At 35.9% G+C, this 18,978-nt stretch overlaps 2 protein-coding genes and 1 long non-coding RNA gene across 3 annotated transcripts in view; 2 read left to right on the top strand and 1 right to left on the bottom strand.

Moving 5' to 3' along the window:
• The window catches only part of LOC139975557 (uncharacterized), a 466,508-nt gene that overhangs the window by 395,682 nt on the left and 51,848 nt on the right, over positions 1 to 18,978 (bottom strand). The window lies entirely within an intron of this gene.
• Positions 1 to 18,978, top strand: part of LOC139975547 (uncharacterized) — a 199,342-nt gene that overhangs the window by 159,981 nt on the left and 20,383 nt on the right. The window lies entirely within an intron of this gene.
• On the top strand, positions 5,696 to 18,927 carry LOC139975550 (uncharacterized). The gene is made up of 2 exons (XM_071983561.1): positions 5,696 to 5,721; positions 17,082 to 18,927. Exons 1-2 carry the CDS (start codon positions 5,709 to 5,711, stop codon positions 18,068 to 18,070), a joined length of 1,002 nt encoding a protein of 333 aa, XP_071839662.1. The 5' UTR covers positions 5,696 to 5,708; the 3' UTR covers positions 18,071 to 18,927.

The raw sequence follows: 18,978 nt of genomic DNA, 5'->3' as shown, positions 1-18,978 counted from the left end.
TAACGAAGTCATCTCTGAATGAGGTCAGTAACACAAGATCTTTACGATAGAGATGATGATGTCGTTATTTACGTAAACACGATCTAGATAGAGAGCAGCATGCTTATGATGATCAACTTTACACAGTACAAATAATATTTACAGTGAAACTAAAAGCACAAAATAAAAATAAAAATAAATGAAAGCAAAAATACAAAGAATCTTCCTCAGTTTACGTTATAGAGGATTATTTGGTCCGTAACACCACTACTTTTTTTCAAGAAACACAAAGAACCATAAAAACTATTTTTATCAAATCGATTTTTCTTATTGTAATATAAATTGTGGCCTTGGTCACTTACATGTTGTCACGTGATAACGTGATATTTTCATCTGCATACGGGTATTTCATCCTTTCAAGAATCACAATAAAGGAACCACAACACTCCTAACCCACATATCAATAAAGCAAGTGGAAATATGTTTTCTGCTACAATATCATAAAAATAGGTGGTAATTTAAACAAAATACGAAAGGGACATTAATTATAGATAATACACAATACCCTATGCCATAATGGTTTGAACCACATGTGTGGTCTTGACTTTCAGTGTTCTATTTAAACGTTGCGTGCTATTTGAATTTACTCATCGAAGACACCCTGATCACCATAGGCTATAGATTCTTAAGAGAAGGGCATTGATTAAATGGAAAGTAGACAAAGTACGGAGCAAGTTACAACACACGTTACCGCATTACCGCTCTTCTGACTTCAACGTAATAAGGACGTGGAAGTCGGTCATTAGTTGTCGAAATTATAACTGTTTGTGAGAAAACAGTTTTCCACTTGCGTTTTATCTTGTTTTATCAAATGTCCAAAACGTTACTTTCAGCAATTGAAAAAGTTAAGGTCATGCCGTTGTGGTGTTGTGTCATCAAATTCTAGGGGAAATCCTTTCAACATTCCTAAGTATGCAATTAATATTTATTTAAATCACTCTAAGCGTTTGCACTAATTGATGTGTGATACTAATACTCAAGTTTGTTTCTCTTCAAAGTCTCTTCATCGGGGATGGGGGTGGGTCTCTTTCAGTTTCAGTTTCACACCATTTCACTTTTTAACAATTCAAAGAGGGAAATTCATAGGAAGATGTACGTGAATAGTTGTAAAGCTGGTATAGTGTACTTTATTGCTAATACAAGGAAGTGTTTTCGGCAACGCAGTACCTGCTATGCTTAAATGTATGATATTTAAAGAGATATTTCAGTGAAACAATAATCATCATATAGCAATATATACAGTCACATATAGTATTTCCGCTTATTCTGCCTTCACGAGAGCATTTTGATAATGATGCGGTGATACTGAACTGTCTTAAACTGTTAATTGTTAAGCAACAACTTCATGACACAATCATTGACTGAAATCAATACAAATTGTAACGGGTTTACAGTTTGTAAGAATTTTAAGCAAAAGGCTATAGTTTGAATATAGCAATAACGTTACTGTACCTATTAAAACTCAGTGTGTAAAGTAAGGTTTGATAATGTCACCGCATCTTCTGTAATGTACAGTTACAATAATACTTACTTATGAAAGTTGGTTCTGTCTACGCTTTGGAGACATATCAGGTAAATAATTCCATTTTATCCCTGGATTCATTTGCAGAACACCTAAATGTTGATAGTAAGTCGTAGGCCTACTATAGCCAAAGTCTCAGCACGTATACAACTGAGCGCATCTTCTAAAATAAGGAATTCTTTTTGCGTAAGGTTAAGTTTATTCTGTGTTTAACGTTCCACGGCATTTTTATTTTGTTGCTATGGTCAGATTACAGGGTTTGCTCAACAACTGTTTTTCATATTGTAATTGATAACTGATAATTTCTTTTTCATGTGGCTCTTTTACTTCCTCGGAGCATAAAATAGTACAAGAATCTGTGACACAAAGTGCGAGTCGGTTTTCTGTTGAATGTTATCTATACAGCCTGCAAATGGTTGCCTGGCAATTGTTCAAATTAAAACAGATTGCATAAAAGTACATTTATATTCCTGTATTCATTAATCCTTTCACCTAAGCCAAGGGTAAACATGAGATAATATCTGTTTCAAACTAAGTTACATATGCAATATTTTGCGTTAAAAAGGGAGACACTAGAGTTTTAATTGTGTATGAGTAGCATTACATTTAATGTCCTTCACCTTTTGCTAACAGACGTTTCGTTGAACGTTGTTGAACAGTGCAAAATCATCGTAATACGTTCTATCTTAAAAATAACATCAATTATTGTATGCAAACTATCCGGCTAACCGCCAACAAATGCTGCTTACCAACAGTTTTAAGTTGAGAATATTAATGGCTTACAGCAACTATGCATGATATAATGCGATTAAATAGTGAAGAGACGTTATTAAAGTTGACTTGTTCTTTTTTAAAGCAGTTAAGTCATCTTTGCACTCATCCTTCTATCCAGGGGTGGTCTGCTATCAATATTGTCACTGCGAATGTTCATCATATTGAAAGAGCCCCCTCAACTACATAAAAACCATGCAATTGAGATAATTTGGAACAAAAAAAGTAATTGACAAGAATAAACTTACAGGTGTTGATTCCAACATATGACATGGTGTAAAGTAGAAATGCTCAAATCGTATATGCATTTGAAAGGAGGAATATGAAAATTGACCTCATTTCTAGAACTGATTAAAAGAGCCCCTTTATTGGGGCCTCTTATTGTCAAATATTGGTTTCCTATGCTGGGCATATGTGTATTGCAACGAACATCTATATCAGTATTATCTCATCTGAAAATAACCATAAATTTTGTGCATTGAACAGGTGCCCTCTCAACTGTGCTGTATGAATATTATGGTAAAAGCATAAGAAGGGACCCCGAGGCCCCCAATAAAAGTAGGCCTCCGGGAAATTTCCCGGCTTCTCGATGGGCCAGTGCGCCCCTGCTTCTGTCCCTTCATTGTACAGTGAAACGACACCATGGATCAGCTCTGAGTCATTGAAATTGCTACTCGTTGTTGACAAATCATTTAATAAACATTAATAGGATGTAAAATTGAATTTAGCAATCCAGTAGATGTACCAGTAGTCTGTATCTAGGAATGAATTGAAAATTCATCGAAATCCTCTGCATCATCTGACAAACTGGTAATGGTAGAAACATCCTTCATGGGATTAATATTCGTGTTCACATGACGCTGATCAATGTACGGTTGAACGTATTTTTCAGGTCTGCGAAGAAAGCTACGAAAGATATTCACACGATGGCTTTAATTCTACATATACCATCACACTCACTTCGGTTGAACATGAGATGCTCATTGTCTTGCCAGCTCAGTTGACCATTTGTCTTGGTAGAGGGAGGACCTCACTTCACCTGGGAATGCATGCACTGCATACCTTTCTTGTTAACTTAGAGTTTCAGCATCGTGTGCTGGGAGCCGCTTTTACAAAGTGTGCACCTTTTTGTACGACACGCGTAGAATTGTCTTGTGTGCTACATTTTTCTATGTATGTTTTATCCAGATTGAAGTTATTGAAACTACCAATGACAGAAGTATAATATCAATTTTGAATGTATTTTATATGGACATCTACTATTCTGCATAGAGATATCAATACTTTTGAAACGAACAGCCGGGGTAAATAAGTTGTAACGCGTTTGAAATGGAAAAAGGCTAGAAATAACAGTAGAAAAACGTCCATTCCCAGCAAGAATTCGATCCCGGTCCTCCTGATCTATTTTCAATATAATTCCATATACGTACTTATTAGATAATTACATTATCTGACCTAGTGTCTAATAATGTATTTGTCTGAGATAAGTGTAATAAGCCCTAATGAATTAATTACTCAAATAAATTAGTCGATATCTTATTTGAATGTTTCATACTTGTTGACGGCATGTTAACAAATTATGCTGTATATAAAAGGGCATATATAATGTATATAAATTATTAGATTTTTACCTTTTGCTACTAATATTACTTGTCTCCAATGACGACATCGGGGTACTATTCACAATTATAAGCAACGAACTCCTACACCTTAATGAATGTTTCCCAGTTAACAAGCTATCTGTCGGTGTTAGCAAAACAAGTTACATGCTATTTTCCAATAGCCCTTTAAATGCTAATCTGGAAGTTACTGTATAAATCGATTTAACATTGAAATATTTATGTGGCGAAGTTTCTTGGTGTAGGCTACTTATAGATGATAAACTGCACTGGAAAGAACACCTTAAGAATTTATAACAAATAAAACAATGCTAACGGTATCGGAAAACAGTGGCGTGCTTTATATTTTATACTGTGTAATTTTTGTTCCATATCTCAATTGTTTGAGAGTCGCATTGCCTTCAATGGACTCAAATTATGTAATATCGATAATCAGTATCATGCCTCGTATCAATCAACACGGATTGAACAAGACTGAATGGAAGAACAAAATGCACATCAAATCTGTTTTAGGTCGGTGGACGAGGGCCTCACTGACAGGGAGTTCTAGCAGGTCTGCGAAAAACCTCCGAAAAGGTATCTGGACGTGAGCTCGATTTTCAAACGATGGCCTTAAGTGCTATTGTAAGTTCCATAAATTGCAACTGACGCAATATCCCGTGAACGCCCTCTTAATCCTGTACATTTTATTGCACTGCCATAAACTGTACACACCTTCTGCAGTGAGTACGTTGTATCGCCAGTGATTATGTATGAATGCAGCATATCATTGTTTGTGACACGGAGAGATCTTACTAACATATTCCTGCTGTTTCTTCTGGGATTCAGTGCTTGGCTGCGAAGCATTTGATTTGTTTTCTTGTTTTTATTGGACTACGGATACATCAATTTTTCATAGCGTATCGTAAAGAATTTTTTTCATGATCATGGTGTGTGTAAAAATATCTAAAGCAGTTAGTTTTCAACTGTATACCAACTTAACAGCGCCTTAGCAGTGCACTATACACACCTCTGCGAGAAATAGTGCTGCAATTTACATCCATAAAGGGTCAGACTAGTATTGAACTTTATTAACTTTTATTTAGTGCATTAGAATAACCATTCAAGACTCAATTTTAGCAATCAAGTCTTTTGATTGCAGCTATATAGCTGATTTTAAATAGGTGATTAAAATTGTAAGAGGACATTGCTAATCGAATTTGGAGATGATAAACGTCAAGCTTGTCTGAGAGAATACTTTGAATGTTTGTTACGAGAAGTTGATACTTCATGAGCAGACAGTAACTCAGGGAAAGGGACAAGACTTAATTTTCAAGAACAGGTATTCGAGATGTGGATAGGAAAAGTTGAAATTCCCAATATATCGTCTAGGCCATCGCAGTTTGTGCAAAACTGAAATAGTGCCAAGGGAACTTCTACAACTCAAAACCGACTTCTGTCCCACCCCTAACACAACTTTTGATTGGCTTCTGCGCCTCATGCATACTTTAATTCGAAGTTCGAAGCAGCGAATGGAGATAAAAAGATTGCAGTAAAGGCTTTAGACATCGAGTACTTTTAAAGTACGTAACTCATCGTTGGTAATGGAATCACTGCAGCATATAATACTTTTCCATTTTAGGCACTAAAAAGCGCCTTCTTTTTAAATGGTCAACTATAGATATGATATAAGTCATGATCGTGTATATTTTTTTTGTCCTTTCTGCTGTAGGTACATAGCCTGATTTGTTAGTATCATCACACGGCTGAAGACCGATATGGCTTTTATGAGACTTGAGAATGTTTTACCGGCACTTTTATTGTGTGCGGTTATGACAACATGTTTGAAACCTTCCTCTTCTCAGCGGACGACGAATATTAAATTTGCTGCTATTCCTGACCGTATCAACGTTCTGAAGGATGAAACAATTGAATTTATTTGTGAACAAAATGCCAACAATCCATTTAACATAAATTTTAAAGGCAACATCGTGATTGTGGAGAATAAGCAGATAAAAGAAGGATTTTTAGATGTATTCGGTTTTCAAATGTTGAATTCCACTACGGTCAAGCTGACATTAAAACATGCAACTGAAGAATATAAAGGAACATATAAATGTGGTGAAGGTGTTGATGAGAAATATGCTGTGATTGGCGATGTCTACACATTAATAAGCGGTCAAACTATTTGTAAATCTTCCATTGAAATCGGACCATATATTTTCGAGGATCAGATTGACCTTATAGAGATGAATTGTACTTCAGAGGAAGGAATTCCACAAGTGACTATGTCAAACCATATCATACAGGGTAATTATACCACAGATGTCACTAGCATCTCAACCAAGACAACATCCTCTCACCCGCACCCCTCTAAGACTCTATCATTCTCATCGTACTTCAACTCATCATTCAACAATAGTGTCTTTGTCTGCAATGTCTCTCAGCAATTACCAGCACCTTATCAGAGTTATCAAGGATCTTGCTCGTTCAGACCTATTCTGTTTCACCCATTGTTCTCTGTCACAGTGAATCCATCAAATATAAACTTTAGTGATGTTAGGAATGCAGTATTACGTTGTACCAGTAATGTGAGTGAAGTTAACCTAACCTGGAGTAACATCCCTAGTCACTGGATATATGATATTAATGAAGGCGATACATATATTGAACTTATTTTTACGGATACCGGAAGTGACGTCTACTCAGTTGACATACAATGTGTTGGTTACTATGGAGATAGAGTCATCACAACAACAGCACATATATCATATTCACCTCTGTCTTTCCAAGTAACCAATTTAGCAATATATTTAACCTTGGTGATCATCATTGTTGTTGTTTGTGTTGCTGTTGTGTTTCTTCTTAGACGCGTTTATGTGACAAACTCTCAACAAAACAAGGAAACAACTCAAATGTATTATGCTTCCGTAGACGTTTTACCGAGAATTCTTCCCACAGAGAACCAAGACAACATAAATTCATCTTCATTTACATATGACAGTGGTGGTTATCTCTCTCCCTGCGAACCTTTACAAGACGATGAACAGTATGATATTGTAAAATGAGTATTCTTTACACTCAAAAACAATTCTTCATCTTTAATGTTTGCATTTTATTCGCTATGGTGCTTTTGTGTAATTGTGATGAATACTGTACTCATAGTACTATTTGTCAAGATTTGTCGAAAACAGTCAATCCCTGAAGGTATACTTTTGTATCATATATCATTAAAAAAACATGTCACTTTGGTGGTATGAGTCTGAATACATCCGTCCCTTCTATGCAGTATTTATGTTAAGGAAGCTGAAACGGGCGTCAATCGATATAATATTACTTATAAATTCAGCATTATGATTCGAGCGCCCTTAAACTGATGTAACATAATGTTTAACAAAGCGTTTGGTTCCAAACTTAATCAATTGGTGTGTACAAGGGAAGAATGTCTGTCGGTTTCTATGCTTTGCATACTTTAATAAAGAAATTTATGTAACCTATTATAGAAAAAGGGAAAGTGTAATCGAGATAGGAATAAAATTGGAATGGAAGCCGTAGCATTCCTATACGTAAATTCAATATGTGGACAAGTTGTCATGAAAGGTATTAGATTAACATATCTGCAATTTATACTGCGAATAATTCATATTTGTTCTTAGTCTATGATGCATTGCGTTAGACAAAAGTAAACTATGGAGAAAGATTCACTGAAATAAAGCTTTGTATTTGTTCTCTTCGTTTTAACATATTTGACAAGACAAAAACGTCATTAATCTCTTCTTTGTTCAACTCCTCCCTGTTCCGATTATGCTAATAACGAAATTTGTGCATTGGTTGTTGGGATTATCCCTGAATGATGAGTACTCCCAACACAGAAATAGTTATTCCATGAACTATGACATATCATGGCAAACAGTTTTTTCTGATGTCATCTTTTTATGGAAAGTAAATCACACAGCAACCACAACTATTATGTTCTGATTACACGTGGGCTTTGTGCGGACACACAAAGCCTTTAAAGCATGTAAATCTTCAGTTTCGATTATTTTATCGTGAAAAGCATTTCCTGAAACTAATTTAGCAATGCTACATTAAAGCAAGTACAACTCTTATCAAGACCAGTCTTTGAAGTGTTTGCTTGAGTCGTTACATATTTAAAAAGAAACATCAAAACTGAGAGACATTTTGACCAGGACGTTCGAACTGAAAGAAATGTAATGTCAAGTGAATAATGTACATGATTGTCAACTCTGCATTTAGAGCAAGACCAAGATTGAAGTTGAAAACTTTTGACATCAAACGCTACTAAAATATATGTTGCGTTCCATAATTCATATTTGCTCTTAGTCTATGATGCATTGCGTTAGACAAAAGTAAACTATGGAGAAAGATTCACTGAAATAAAGCTTTGTATTTGTTCTCTTCGTTTTAACATATTTGACAAGACAAAAACGTCTTTTGCTAGTATGAAACGTCACGTAAACACCTCAGCCATTAATATATTTGTGCATTGGTTGTTGGGATTATCCCTGAATGATGAGTACTCTCAACACAGAAATAGTTATTCCATGAACTATGACATATCATGGCAAACAGTTTTTTCTGATGTCATCTTTTTATGGAAAGTAAACTATGGAGAAAGATTCACTGAAATCAAGCTTTGTATTTGTTCTCTTCGTTTTAACATATTTGACAAGACAAAAACGTCTTTTGCTAGTATGAAACGTCACGTAAACACCTCAGCCAATAATATAGCGTGGGTAAACTCGAAATGAAAATGTTGCATGTGGTATCATGATTCCGTCAGTCGATTTAGCATCACCAGTTTAATAGTTCCATTATTCATCACGGTCGCAACCTAGAAATTTATCCGCCGTTCCAAGAAACTCACATTTTATTAATAAAACAAGTGTAAAACACGAGTAAAAATAAGTAATTAATATAATCATTTCTTGTAGGTGACGATTCAGATGAAATACATTAAATTACCTTCCTTTATTCATTACAGCTTAAGACTTAAAGTATTTGCCAATTATGAGCCACACATGATAGGGTTTATTTGTATGATAGATCCTATTTATTCTTTTTCATTTCGTCTTTGACACACCTTCTGTTTCTGTATCTTTTGATATAAGTTAGCCTATTATACTTCGCCCTTTATTCTTTTTCACATTGACTCCATCCATAATCAAGTTCAGTGACGTCAGATATAAGGTGTTGTAGTAATGTACTAAGTGAAATGAAGTTATGTGGAAGTAAAATAAGGCTAATTATTATAATAAGATATTAACACAGACAATAACTCAATTGAATTTAATATTACGGATACCGCCTATTTAATGTATATGCAATGTATTGGGAACTATGGATATATAGTCATACATAGTGATTGGGGTGCAGCACAATGACTTTTGCACAATGATAAAATATAATTATTGTCAATCGTGAAATTTGTGCACTGATTTGTTTCGCGAATCTAAAATAGGACCTCTGTTATCAGTGTCGTCTTGTATTAAATACCTGCGACAAGCGTAAGAGCTACTGCTGTACTATAATCCTCATGTCACAAGATAAGAAAACAACGTCAATATCATAAATTGCCCCAGGGTATTAATAGACATTAATTAACACGTCTATGTTGCATCAACAGTGGCTCCTTATGTTGAAACATTACTAACTTTATTGCATGACATGTAGCATGTAAGCTAGCACTCTTACGCTATGTCTATATGCTGCACATATTACTTGATGCATGTACCTCTGAACCTGACGTTAGCGTTGCGACCAAGCAAGTAAAGATCTCGTGATTCTTGTCCGATGTGATTTGCTAGAACCTACACAACATAAGTCATTTATTAATACAACACATTGTTGTATTTTGGATGAATGCTCTCTCTGAAAGACAGTCCCCCACCCCATCTTCCACCCCTTGCTTACTCCACATTAGCCAACAAAATCTAGACATATGTTACACTGTTATTCAGTGAGTGGACTGTGGTCGTTGTTATTTTTCGTTGAACTAAAACGAATAGGCCATACTGTTAAATCAGCAGTTTAAATGGACATTTTATTTTCGTCTACTGACGAGACGACTGCAACCAAATTGAGACTTAAACAAACAACATACTAAACACACTGAAGACATTGGGCATTGTTATGCTACTGACGAAGAATGAGGATCGGAATTGTTCAAATAAAGACAAGACACTTATATAGTCTTACAGAATTGTATTTAAAGTTACCGCGCGGAAGGCATGGTTGCAAGAGGCAGGAGTTTGCATGTAGGCCTAACATGCTGTATACATGTGGTACAGTAATATGATATTCAAAAGCTAAAAAAGTAGTTTAGTTGGACATCATATAATAACATTACAGCCATTAATAATACATTTTCAAGTGACATTTTCTATCAACTTGACAACTTGAATGTATGATTCATAGTAAGGCTGTTTCACATAATAAAGATAATTTAGAATACCTTTACTTATTCTCTTCAAGTCCATGTAGTTTAAATTATGTACCATTCTGCTTGTCAATGAACAAAACAAGATCAAATAACTACCATGTTTGTACTATCAGATCATCTACAAAATAACCCGGTCATTTATATCTTTAGCCAAAACAGTTGGGTGGCGATTTTGAGTTAGTAATCATGATCTTGTAACATGCTTTACATTTGCTCGAAATGCAAGCTTGTGCTAATAAATGACTCACTAGAATTACCTGTCTGGTTAAGATAGTGACATGAACATTTATGACAGCCTTGGCAGGGCCAGATGTGCCATCGAATGATTAAGGTATGAGCCTAAACCATATAATGGAAGGGCTAGAGACGAAGGAATGATTTTATAATGGATGGAACATTGTCCTGCGGTAATCTCGTGTGTTTCGTGAGTTGTGAGAAATCACCGGAATAAATTAGATGTCAAATGATGCATTCTGTTGTGTATATTTAGGCCATCAGTTAAGTCTATTGATGTAGCACTAAACGCAAGGTTTTGGTAATACATAATAGTAGAAAACGAGAGGGGTGGGGCGGGTAGCCTACAGCCCTAGTAGTGGTCCAAATAAAAAATCCTCCTACTGGACCATTTCTTCCTCCCATTTTGTAACACTTCCAGATTTACATAGCTGGATACAAAATATCTAACTAAATACAACGTTAATCAATTGAACCTTCGAAAAATAGGAGATATATTAATGGACATTAGTCATTGTCTGTGTGATCCTACTGAAAATTTGTAGCCAGCCTTCAGTCGGACATGATAGTTGCGAAATTGTTTTTCTCGACTGGGAAGCTAGAAGTTCGATTTCCCGATTGGTAGTCCGACGACGGTCCTACAGGTCGCACGACAAAATTACGCGACAAATTACGAAAATTATTTGCATTTGATTGTGACCTTAAAAGTATCGTAAGCTAATAGAAATCTACCTAAGAGTTGACCGGACATTATATTTCCAAATTTCAATTTTCTGAACATTACCGTCCTGAACAAATGTACTAACTCTGCAAAACGGCACAAAATCTATATAAACAACTATCGTTTTGGGAACTAGTACTTGAAATCATGTGTGTCAATGGCAATTTAACTGCTTTGCCTGTATAGAAATTTATTTTCATTTTTGTAACTTTTTGTACAAGAAATAGTGTGCAAGTGGTCTTTTTTCAGATATATACCGTTTTGCAATGTGTATAAGCTGTCAATGTGGATTTCCTTTGAACGCTTCCGTAGAACACTACTTCATGTTCCGAACAAGCTTCCATATTGCTAATATATGTTCGGAAATTGATAATGGCGACTGAACTATAGGCCAGTCTTCATAGTTGCACAGTGTTGACAAGAAGTTTTTTCATTGGACGTATTGGTATTTCATTGATATATCCAAAGAATTACGTGACGGACTGAGGGTTTTGTGGTAACACTATGTAAGTATTTGTTATAAAATGTGTTAACTGTTTATCGATATTTTATTGCAATACCAATGCGATCTATTTTAAATTAAGGAAAATTTAAAACTGTTAGATACTGTGATAATAAGAACCCATTTTTTTTATGGAATCTTGCATTATTATTTGCAGTGTGTCTACTCTACCATTTCGGAATAGGCCAGTAATTTGTCCCCGACACTGCCTCTAAGCCCCCCCCCCCTCTTCCCCAATATTCTCCGCGCCTGCTTATAAGTTTAACCTTATGCTGTACCCAATATGAACGGCCTACATATATATATATATATATATATATATATATATATATATATATATAAATATATATATATACATATATATATATATATATATATATACACACACATGGGCGGCGGATATAGTATCTAACATGCCCCCAGTATTTGGTGGCATAGTTTTGTTGTTGTTGCTATAAACAGAAAATGATGCGTGAGATTATTAATCCAAATCATATTTGGCGGTGGCTAAAACTCAATCCAACACATGCTGCATGAGGTTAATGACTCTTCGTGGTCGTTTCTGTGAACGTATAGCATGTTGTCACTCATGATTATTATCATAATGTCTGTACATCTCTTGTGAATGAGTGTCAATACGTACAATCGTATACAGCGACGTAGCCAGGAATTTGAAAGGGGGGAGCACATTTTGTGATTGATATGGGGGAGGGGTCTAAGGAGAGGAGGTGTCCCCTCCCCTTTGAGATAATTTTGAACAATTGAAGGTCCTTAGTTGCGACCTGGTGCAATGTGTTGCCAGTTTCATCATTTTCATATGAAATCATATTATCAGCAGATTTTGTTTCCTGTTTGAATTCCTTTACAGATTAATTTACATAATATATCAGAAAAACCAAAATAAAGCGCTCTTTAAACATTTTCCAGTAGGATGATTCTTGTTTATTGTCCAATGTCTGGACTTTAATACATTTGACGAACTTTACTGATGGACAATATAAACTTTTATCTTTTGTAAGACAGCCAGATGTGCAGTGGCCTAAAACAAATGTCGTTATCGCAGTGTAATAATTATTTATAGGAAGTGCGTATCAAGTACGATTGCTAGCTCAGCTTCATAACATGCTGTTCGTGCAACAACTAAGGATGAATCATAGAAAGGATGAGAACGAACGTTGTCGATGTCGTTGTGTATACGGTTCGTGACACTCCATCAAGTGTGGTTAGGAATAGGCAATATGTATTTTATTACGCAGTGGCCAACTGTAGGCTTGTAATAGGCTATAGGCTAAAATTAGCTAATTTCATCTGCCAAACTAAGTAAATGCTGAATCAGTAGGCCTGAATGTTACTACAATTATAATCGAGTTAACGGAGCTGACGAGTATTCAAGATCAAAAGAGCACTGACAAATTACCATGCTAAAATACAACAGCTTTTAACATTTTTTCGACACTGAAGGGGGGGGGGGGGCGACTCCCTGGCTACGTCCCTGATCGTATAAATGATCCACATTGATATGGGTTCTCTGGGTTTCCATTTGGCCTGTTTCCTACAAGATTTCTAACCGCGTAGCCAAGGGGGTGGGGGGGGGGGGCGAAGTGGAAGGCCCCTAGAGTATATTTTTTGTATTTTTTATGATCATCGAAGTTTTGTAGTAGCCTTTAAGAGGTTTTAATATTTGTACACCAATAAATTAAATATGTCTGAATTTTTGAAAATTCCCTGACCAACATTCTTCATCATACTACCCTCTACTCATGCAATTTTGGCCAGTCTGTTAGGGGTTGAAGTAGGGTTTGAAGTGAATTTATTATTCAAATTCGGAAAAAAAATAATGGGCTTAAAACTTTGAACAGTGGGGCTGACGGGTATTGTGGGCCGTAACGTAGTTATAACCTACGAAAGCAATGATCCACAGAAGATGCGATGAGGTCGAACATGATGTGTGACACTCTTGAAAATGGTTATGGATGGGAAAAAAACTATTGGGAAAAACTTGGTTTCTCAGGCAATAGTGTACATCTGGTTGGTCATTTTCAATGCCAGAGAAGTGCCATTTCCGGTGATCTGGGGGGCTATCAAAACCAGAAATTTTCTTGTACGCTGCGCGCCAACCAAAAGTGGCGCTCCGCTTTGATAGTAATTCGCGCTCACCGGTTACAAAATCCTGGATACGCGCCTGTACCCAAGCAAATGTCCCCCCCCCCCCCTCCAATATTTGAAACAAATCGCCGCCCCTCTATACACACATACACATATAGTACCACATGTATCAACTGTACTGTACATGAGTTGTAATGCATATTACTTGATTTACCTTCACGTACACCCATGCGTACAATAATGCCAGACAGTTGTATTAAATACGATTTTTTTCAATCTCGATTCATTATTCTATACTCTGAATGTATCATTCTTTCTGGCTGTCGACAGTGCGTGGTGGTTTGCAATTGCATAGTCTCAATAAATGAGACCAATGAAAGGGAAATTAATTCGTTGTCGTCTTGTGCGCCCATCTCCCAGTATGTGTGTAGAGGTCAGTGTTAATGCTCTGGGTCTTACAATATGTCATATAAAATGGAGATTACGCCTGTCGAGGTAGCACGCTCCCATACCTTGTGTCCTTTACATCGGCTCCGCTCACCAGGCATGGTGGTGTGCTAACAAACAGACTATTGTCCTAATGTTCCCAGACTATTGTATATGTAAATAGTATGTTATTATAGTAAGACGTCTGCTCAGCTGAAGAACACAAATGTCGCACTGGAGGGACCGGTATATTCAGACTGATTCCACTAATGCTAATAAGCGTTGAACACCTACTCAGTTTATACTGTGAAGCAAGCATGTCGTTTGTTACAAAATCAAGAGGTGCACTATCGAAAGGAAATCTAGATCATGAGAGTACTCTTATGACATAACATCTATATATAGCATGTCCAGTATTTGCAAGTTAAGACTTTCTTTACCATTCATTGCTTGATCTGAATATACGTTTAAGAAGAAAAAATAGGTACATGCACAAAATAATGTCACGTGAACATCTATGTCTTCATTCTCTAACACCTCCTTGTTATGATATGCAAATAACAAAGTCATCTCTGAATGAGGTCAGTAGAAACAAGATCTTTACGAAAAAGATGATGATGTCGTTATTTACCTAAAAACGATCTAGACAGAGACAACATGCATGCGATATATGATGATCAACTTTACAAAGTACAAATAATAGTTACAGTGAAAATTAAAGCGCAAAGAAAGTAATCTTCTTCAGTTTCCTTTTAGAGGATTATTTGATCTGTAACACCACTACTATTTCAAGAAACACAAATAACCATTCAAAATTTTGTTAAACCGTTATTTGTTATTGTAATACTGTGAATTGTGGCCATGGTCAGTGACATGCTGTCACGTGATAACATGATAATGTAATCTGCATACGGGTATTTCATCCTTTTAAAGAATCACGATAAAGGAATCATAACACCACTAACACACACATCAATAAGGAAGCGAAAATATTTTTTCGTCAAATGTCCAAAACGTCAGTTTCAGCACTTGAAAAACTGAAGGTCATGCCGTTGTGGTGTTGAGTCATCTACTCCTACGGGAAATCCTTTCAACATTCCTAAGTACACAATGAATATGTATATAAATCACTCTAGTCTTTTGCACTAATTATTGGGTTCATAAAGATAATACTCACGTTTCTTTCTCTTCAAAGTCTCTTCATCGGGAAGGGGAGATGAGGGGGGGGGTCTCTTTTAGCTTCAGTTTTACATCATTTCACTTTTAACAATTCATACATGCAGGGAAATTCATATACAGATGTACGGGAATAGTTGCAAAGCTGTTATAGTGTACTGTATAGCTAATACAAGAAATTGTTTCTTCCGCCCACGATATCAGTGAGGTTCTAGTTGCTGAACTATATCCATTCAATATCACATTGTCAAGCTCAAAGAGACATAAATGCTGCTTTAAACGTTACGTCGGTAAGTCCACTCTATGTTACTATAACTGTTAAACAAGCTATGAGGAAAATATTAAGGAATCTAACTTTACGGGCATAATTTCTTCGTTTAAAGTTTGTGAAAGCACTGTAGGCTAGCTTCACTTTGAAGCAATGATGTAGCGCTATAGCACATCATATATTATAGCATCACATAGTATAGGCTTAGGGACGAGGTGCAGGAGAGCCAGCACTGATCAGAGTAAAGGCAGCAGTTGCTTTCTGGTATTCAGTGTAGCATCATTCATCATTGAATTTTTGTTGCATATATCACAGTAGCAATCATGAGAAACATTTCAAGACTTTGAGGAGGTAAATAGTCTCAGTGTTAAGATCAAATAGTGGATCATTTGTAAGAAAGTTGTATGTTTTATGAAAAATGTAAAAAAAAAACATAGTAATACGTCGAAAGTTCGTGAATGGAAAGCCTTAATTTCTACAAATAGAAATTCCAAACGAAGAAATGTTGAGATAAATGACAAAAATTTGATTTAAAAAAATTGAGAAAAAGAAGAACTGAAATAGTAAGTAGTTTGAGGCGATAACTCGAAATTTTACTATGTTGGTAGATCATCAAATTTCAGGCAAAAAATAATGGTAATCGAATTTGAGATGATATACATCTAATCTCTTTTGAGATAATAACTTCCATGTTTGGTACGAGGAGTGTTACTTCAAGAGGAGACGGTAACTCAGGATAAAGTACATTAAATAAAATCAAGAACAGGTAGTCGAGATGTCGATAGGAAAAGTTCAAATTCCCAAAGTATAGCCTAGGTCATCGCAGCTTGTGCAAAACTGAAATAGTGCCAAGGGACATTCTACAACTTAAAACCGATTTCAGTCCCACCACTAACACAACTAACATAACTTTTGATCGGCTTCTACGCCCCATGCATACTTAACTTCCATCGACATGTGAATTACATAAGTGCGAAGCAACGTATTGACGATAAGATTATTGCAGTAAAGACTTTAGTAATCGAGAACTTTTAAAGTACGTAACTCACCGTTGTTAGTAGACTACTGTAGCATATAGTACTTTTCAATTTTAGACACTGAAAAGCTCCTTTTTTTAAATGTTCAGATATGATATAATTCTTGATCGTGTATTATTTTTCTCCTTTCTGCTGTAGGTACATTACCTAAGTTGTTAGTATCATCACATGGCCGAAGACCGATATGGCTTTTATGAGACTTGAGAATGTTTTACCGACACTTTTATTGTGTGCGGTTATTTCAACATGTTTGAAACCTTCCTCTTCTCAGCGGACGAGGACTACTTATTTTTTTCCTATTCCTAAACCTATCAACGTTCTGAAGAATGAAACAGTTGAATTTATTTGTGAACAAAATGCCAACAATCCATTTAACATAAAATATAAAGGCAACAATGTAATTGTGGAGAATGAGCAGATAAAAGAGGAGTTTTTAGATTTATTCGATTTTCAAATGTTGAATCCCACAACGGGCAAGCTGACATTAACACATGCAACTGAAGAGTTTGCAGGATTATATAAATGTGGTGAAGGTGCTGATGAGAAATATGCTGCGATTGGCGATGTCTTCACATTAATAAGCAGTAAACCTATTTGTAAATCTTCCATTGAAATCGGACCATATATTTTCGAGGATCAGTTTGACCTCATCGAGATGAACTGTACTTCAGAGGACGGAATTCCACACGTGACTATGTCAAACCATATCATACAAGGAAATGAAACCACAGATGTCATTAGCATCTCAACCAAGACAACATCATCTCACCCGCATCCTTCTAAGACTCTATCATTCTCATCGTACTTCAACTCATCACTTAACAATAGTGTCTTTGTCTGCAATGTCTCTCAACAATTACCAGCTCCTTATAATCAGAGTTATCAAGGATCTTGCTCCTTCGGACCTATTCTGTTTCTGCCTTTGTTCTCTGTCACAGTGACTCCATCAGAAATAATTTGCAGTAAAGTGAAGAATCATATTCTTAAGTGTACCAGTAATGTGAGTGAAGTTAGATTATCCTGGACTAAGATTCCAACTCACTGGAAGTATGATATTAAGGGAAGCGGTGCATCCATTGAACTCACTGTATTGGATACCGGAAGTGACGTCTGCTCAGTGAATATACAATGTGTTGGTCACTACAGAAATAGAAATATCACATCGACGATACAAATCAGTGCAACCAATAACCAAAGTCGAGTATAGCTGTTTTATTAGTTGTCATGGTCATCAGCTTCTGTTTAATATGTCTCATTGTAATTATAGTATATAAATATCGCTCAAATGTTTCCGCCGGAGAGAACCCTAGTACGAATAATGCTAATGATGACATAGTCCCACCGATTGAATCTCAGATTGATAATAGTAATGCATTAAATATCCCCACAGATAACTATACGAACATCAATTCATCTTTATTTAATTATGACAGTGGTGGTTATCTGTCTCCCTGCGAACCTTTACAAGAATATGAACAGTATGATATTGTTAAATGATTATTCTTTATGTTATTAACTTATATTCATATATGACGTTTTGGTTTTGATTCATTATTTCTTTTATAATTGTGTTTAATACAATATTTAGTACTTTATCATCCAAAATGACAGACGGCATTCTTTTGTATCATTTAACGTGATACACATTGGTGGAAATAGTCTGAATATATCCGTCCTTCCAGTGCGACATTTGTATTTACATATACAGTAGTCTGGGAACTTTGGAACAATAGTCTGTTTGTTGGCACACCACAACACCTGGTTAGCGAAGTGGAGGACACAGGGGCTGGGGTGTGCTACCCCAACAGGCATAATTTAACTACATGGTGTTTCCTTCATTTTATATAACCTATTGTAAAACCCAGAGTCAATTAACACTGACTTCTACGCACAGAATGGGAGATGGGCGCACAAGACGACAACGAATTCATTTCCCCTTCGTTGGTCTCATTTGTTGAAACTATGCAATTGCGAACCACCACGCACTGTCGACAGCTAGCAGCCAGAAAAAATGATACATTAAGAGTATAGAATAATGACTCGAGGATTGATAAAATTTTATTTAATACAATTTCTGGCATTATTGCACACATGGTGGTACGTTGTGATCATGTA

The sequence above is a fragment of the Apostichopus japonicus genome, chromosome 11, assembly GCF_037975245.1.
Source record: "Apostichopus japonicus isolate 1M-3 chromosome 11, ASM3797524v1, whole genome shotgun sequence".
Classification (NCBI taxonomy): Eukaryota; Metazoa; Echinodermata; class Holothuroidea; order Aspidochirotida; family Stichopodidae; genus Apostichopus; species Apostichopus japonicus.
The sequence above is the reverse complement of the archived record's forward strand: the minus strand, read 5'-3'. Positions and strand labels throughout refer to the sequence as shown.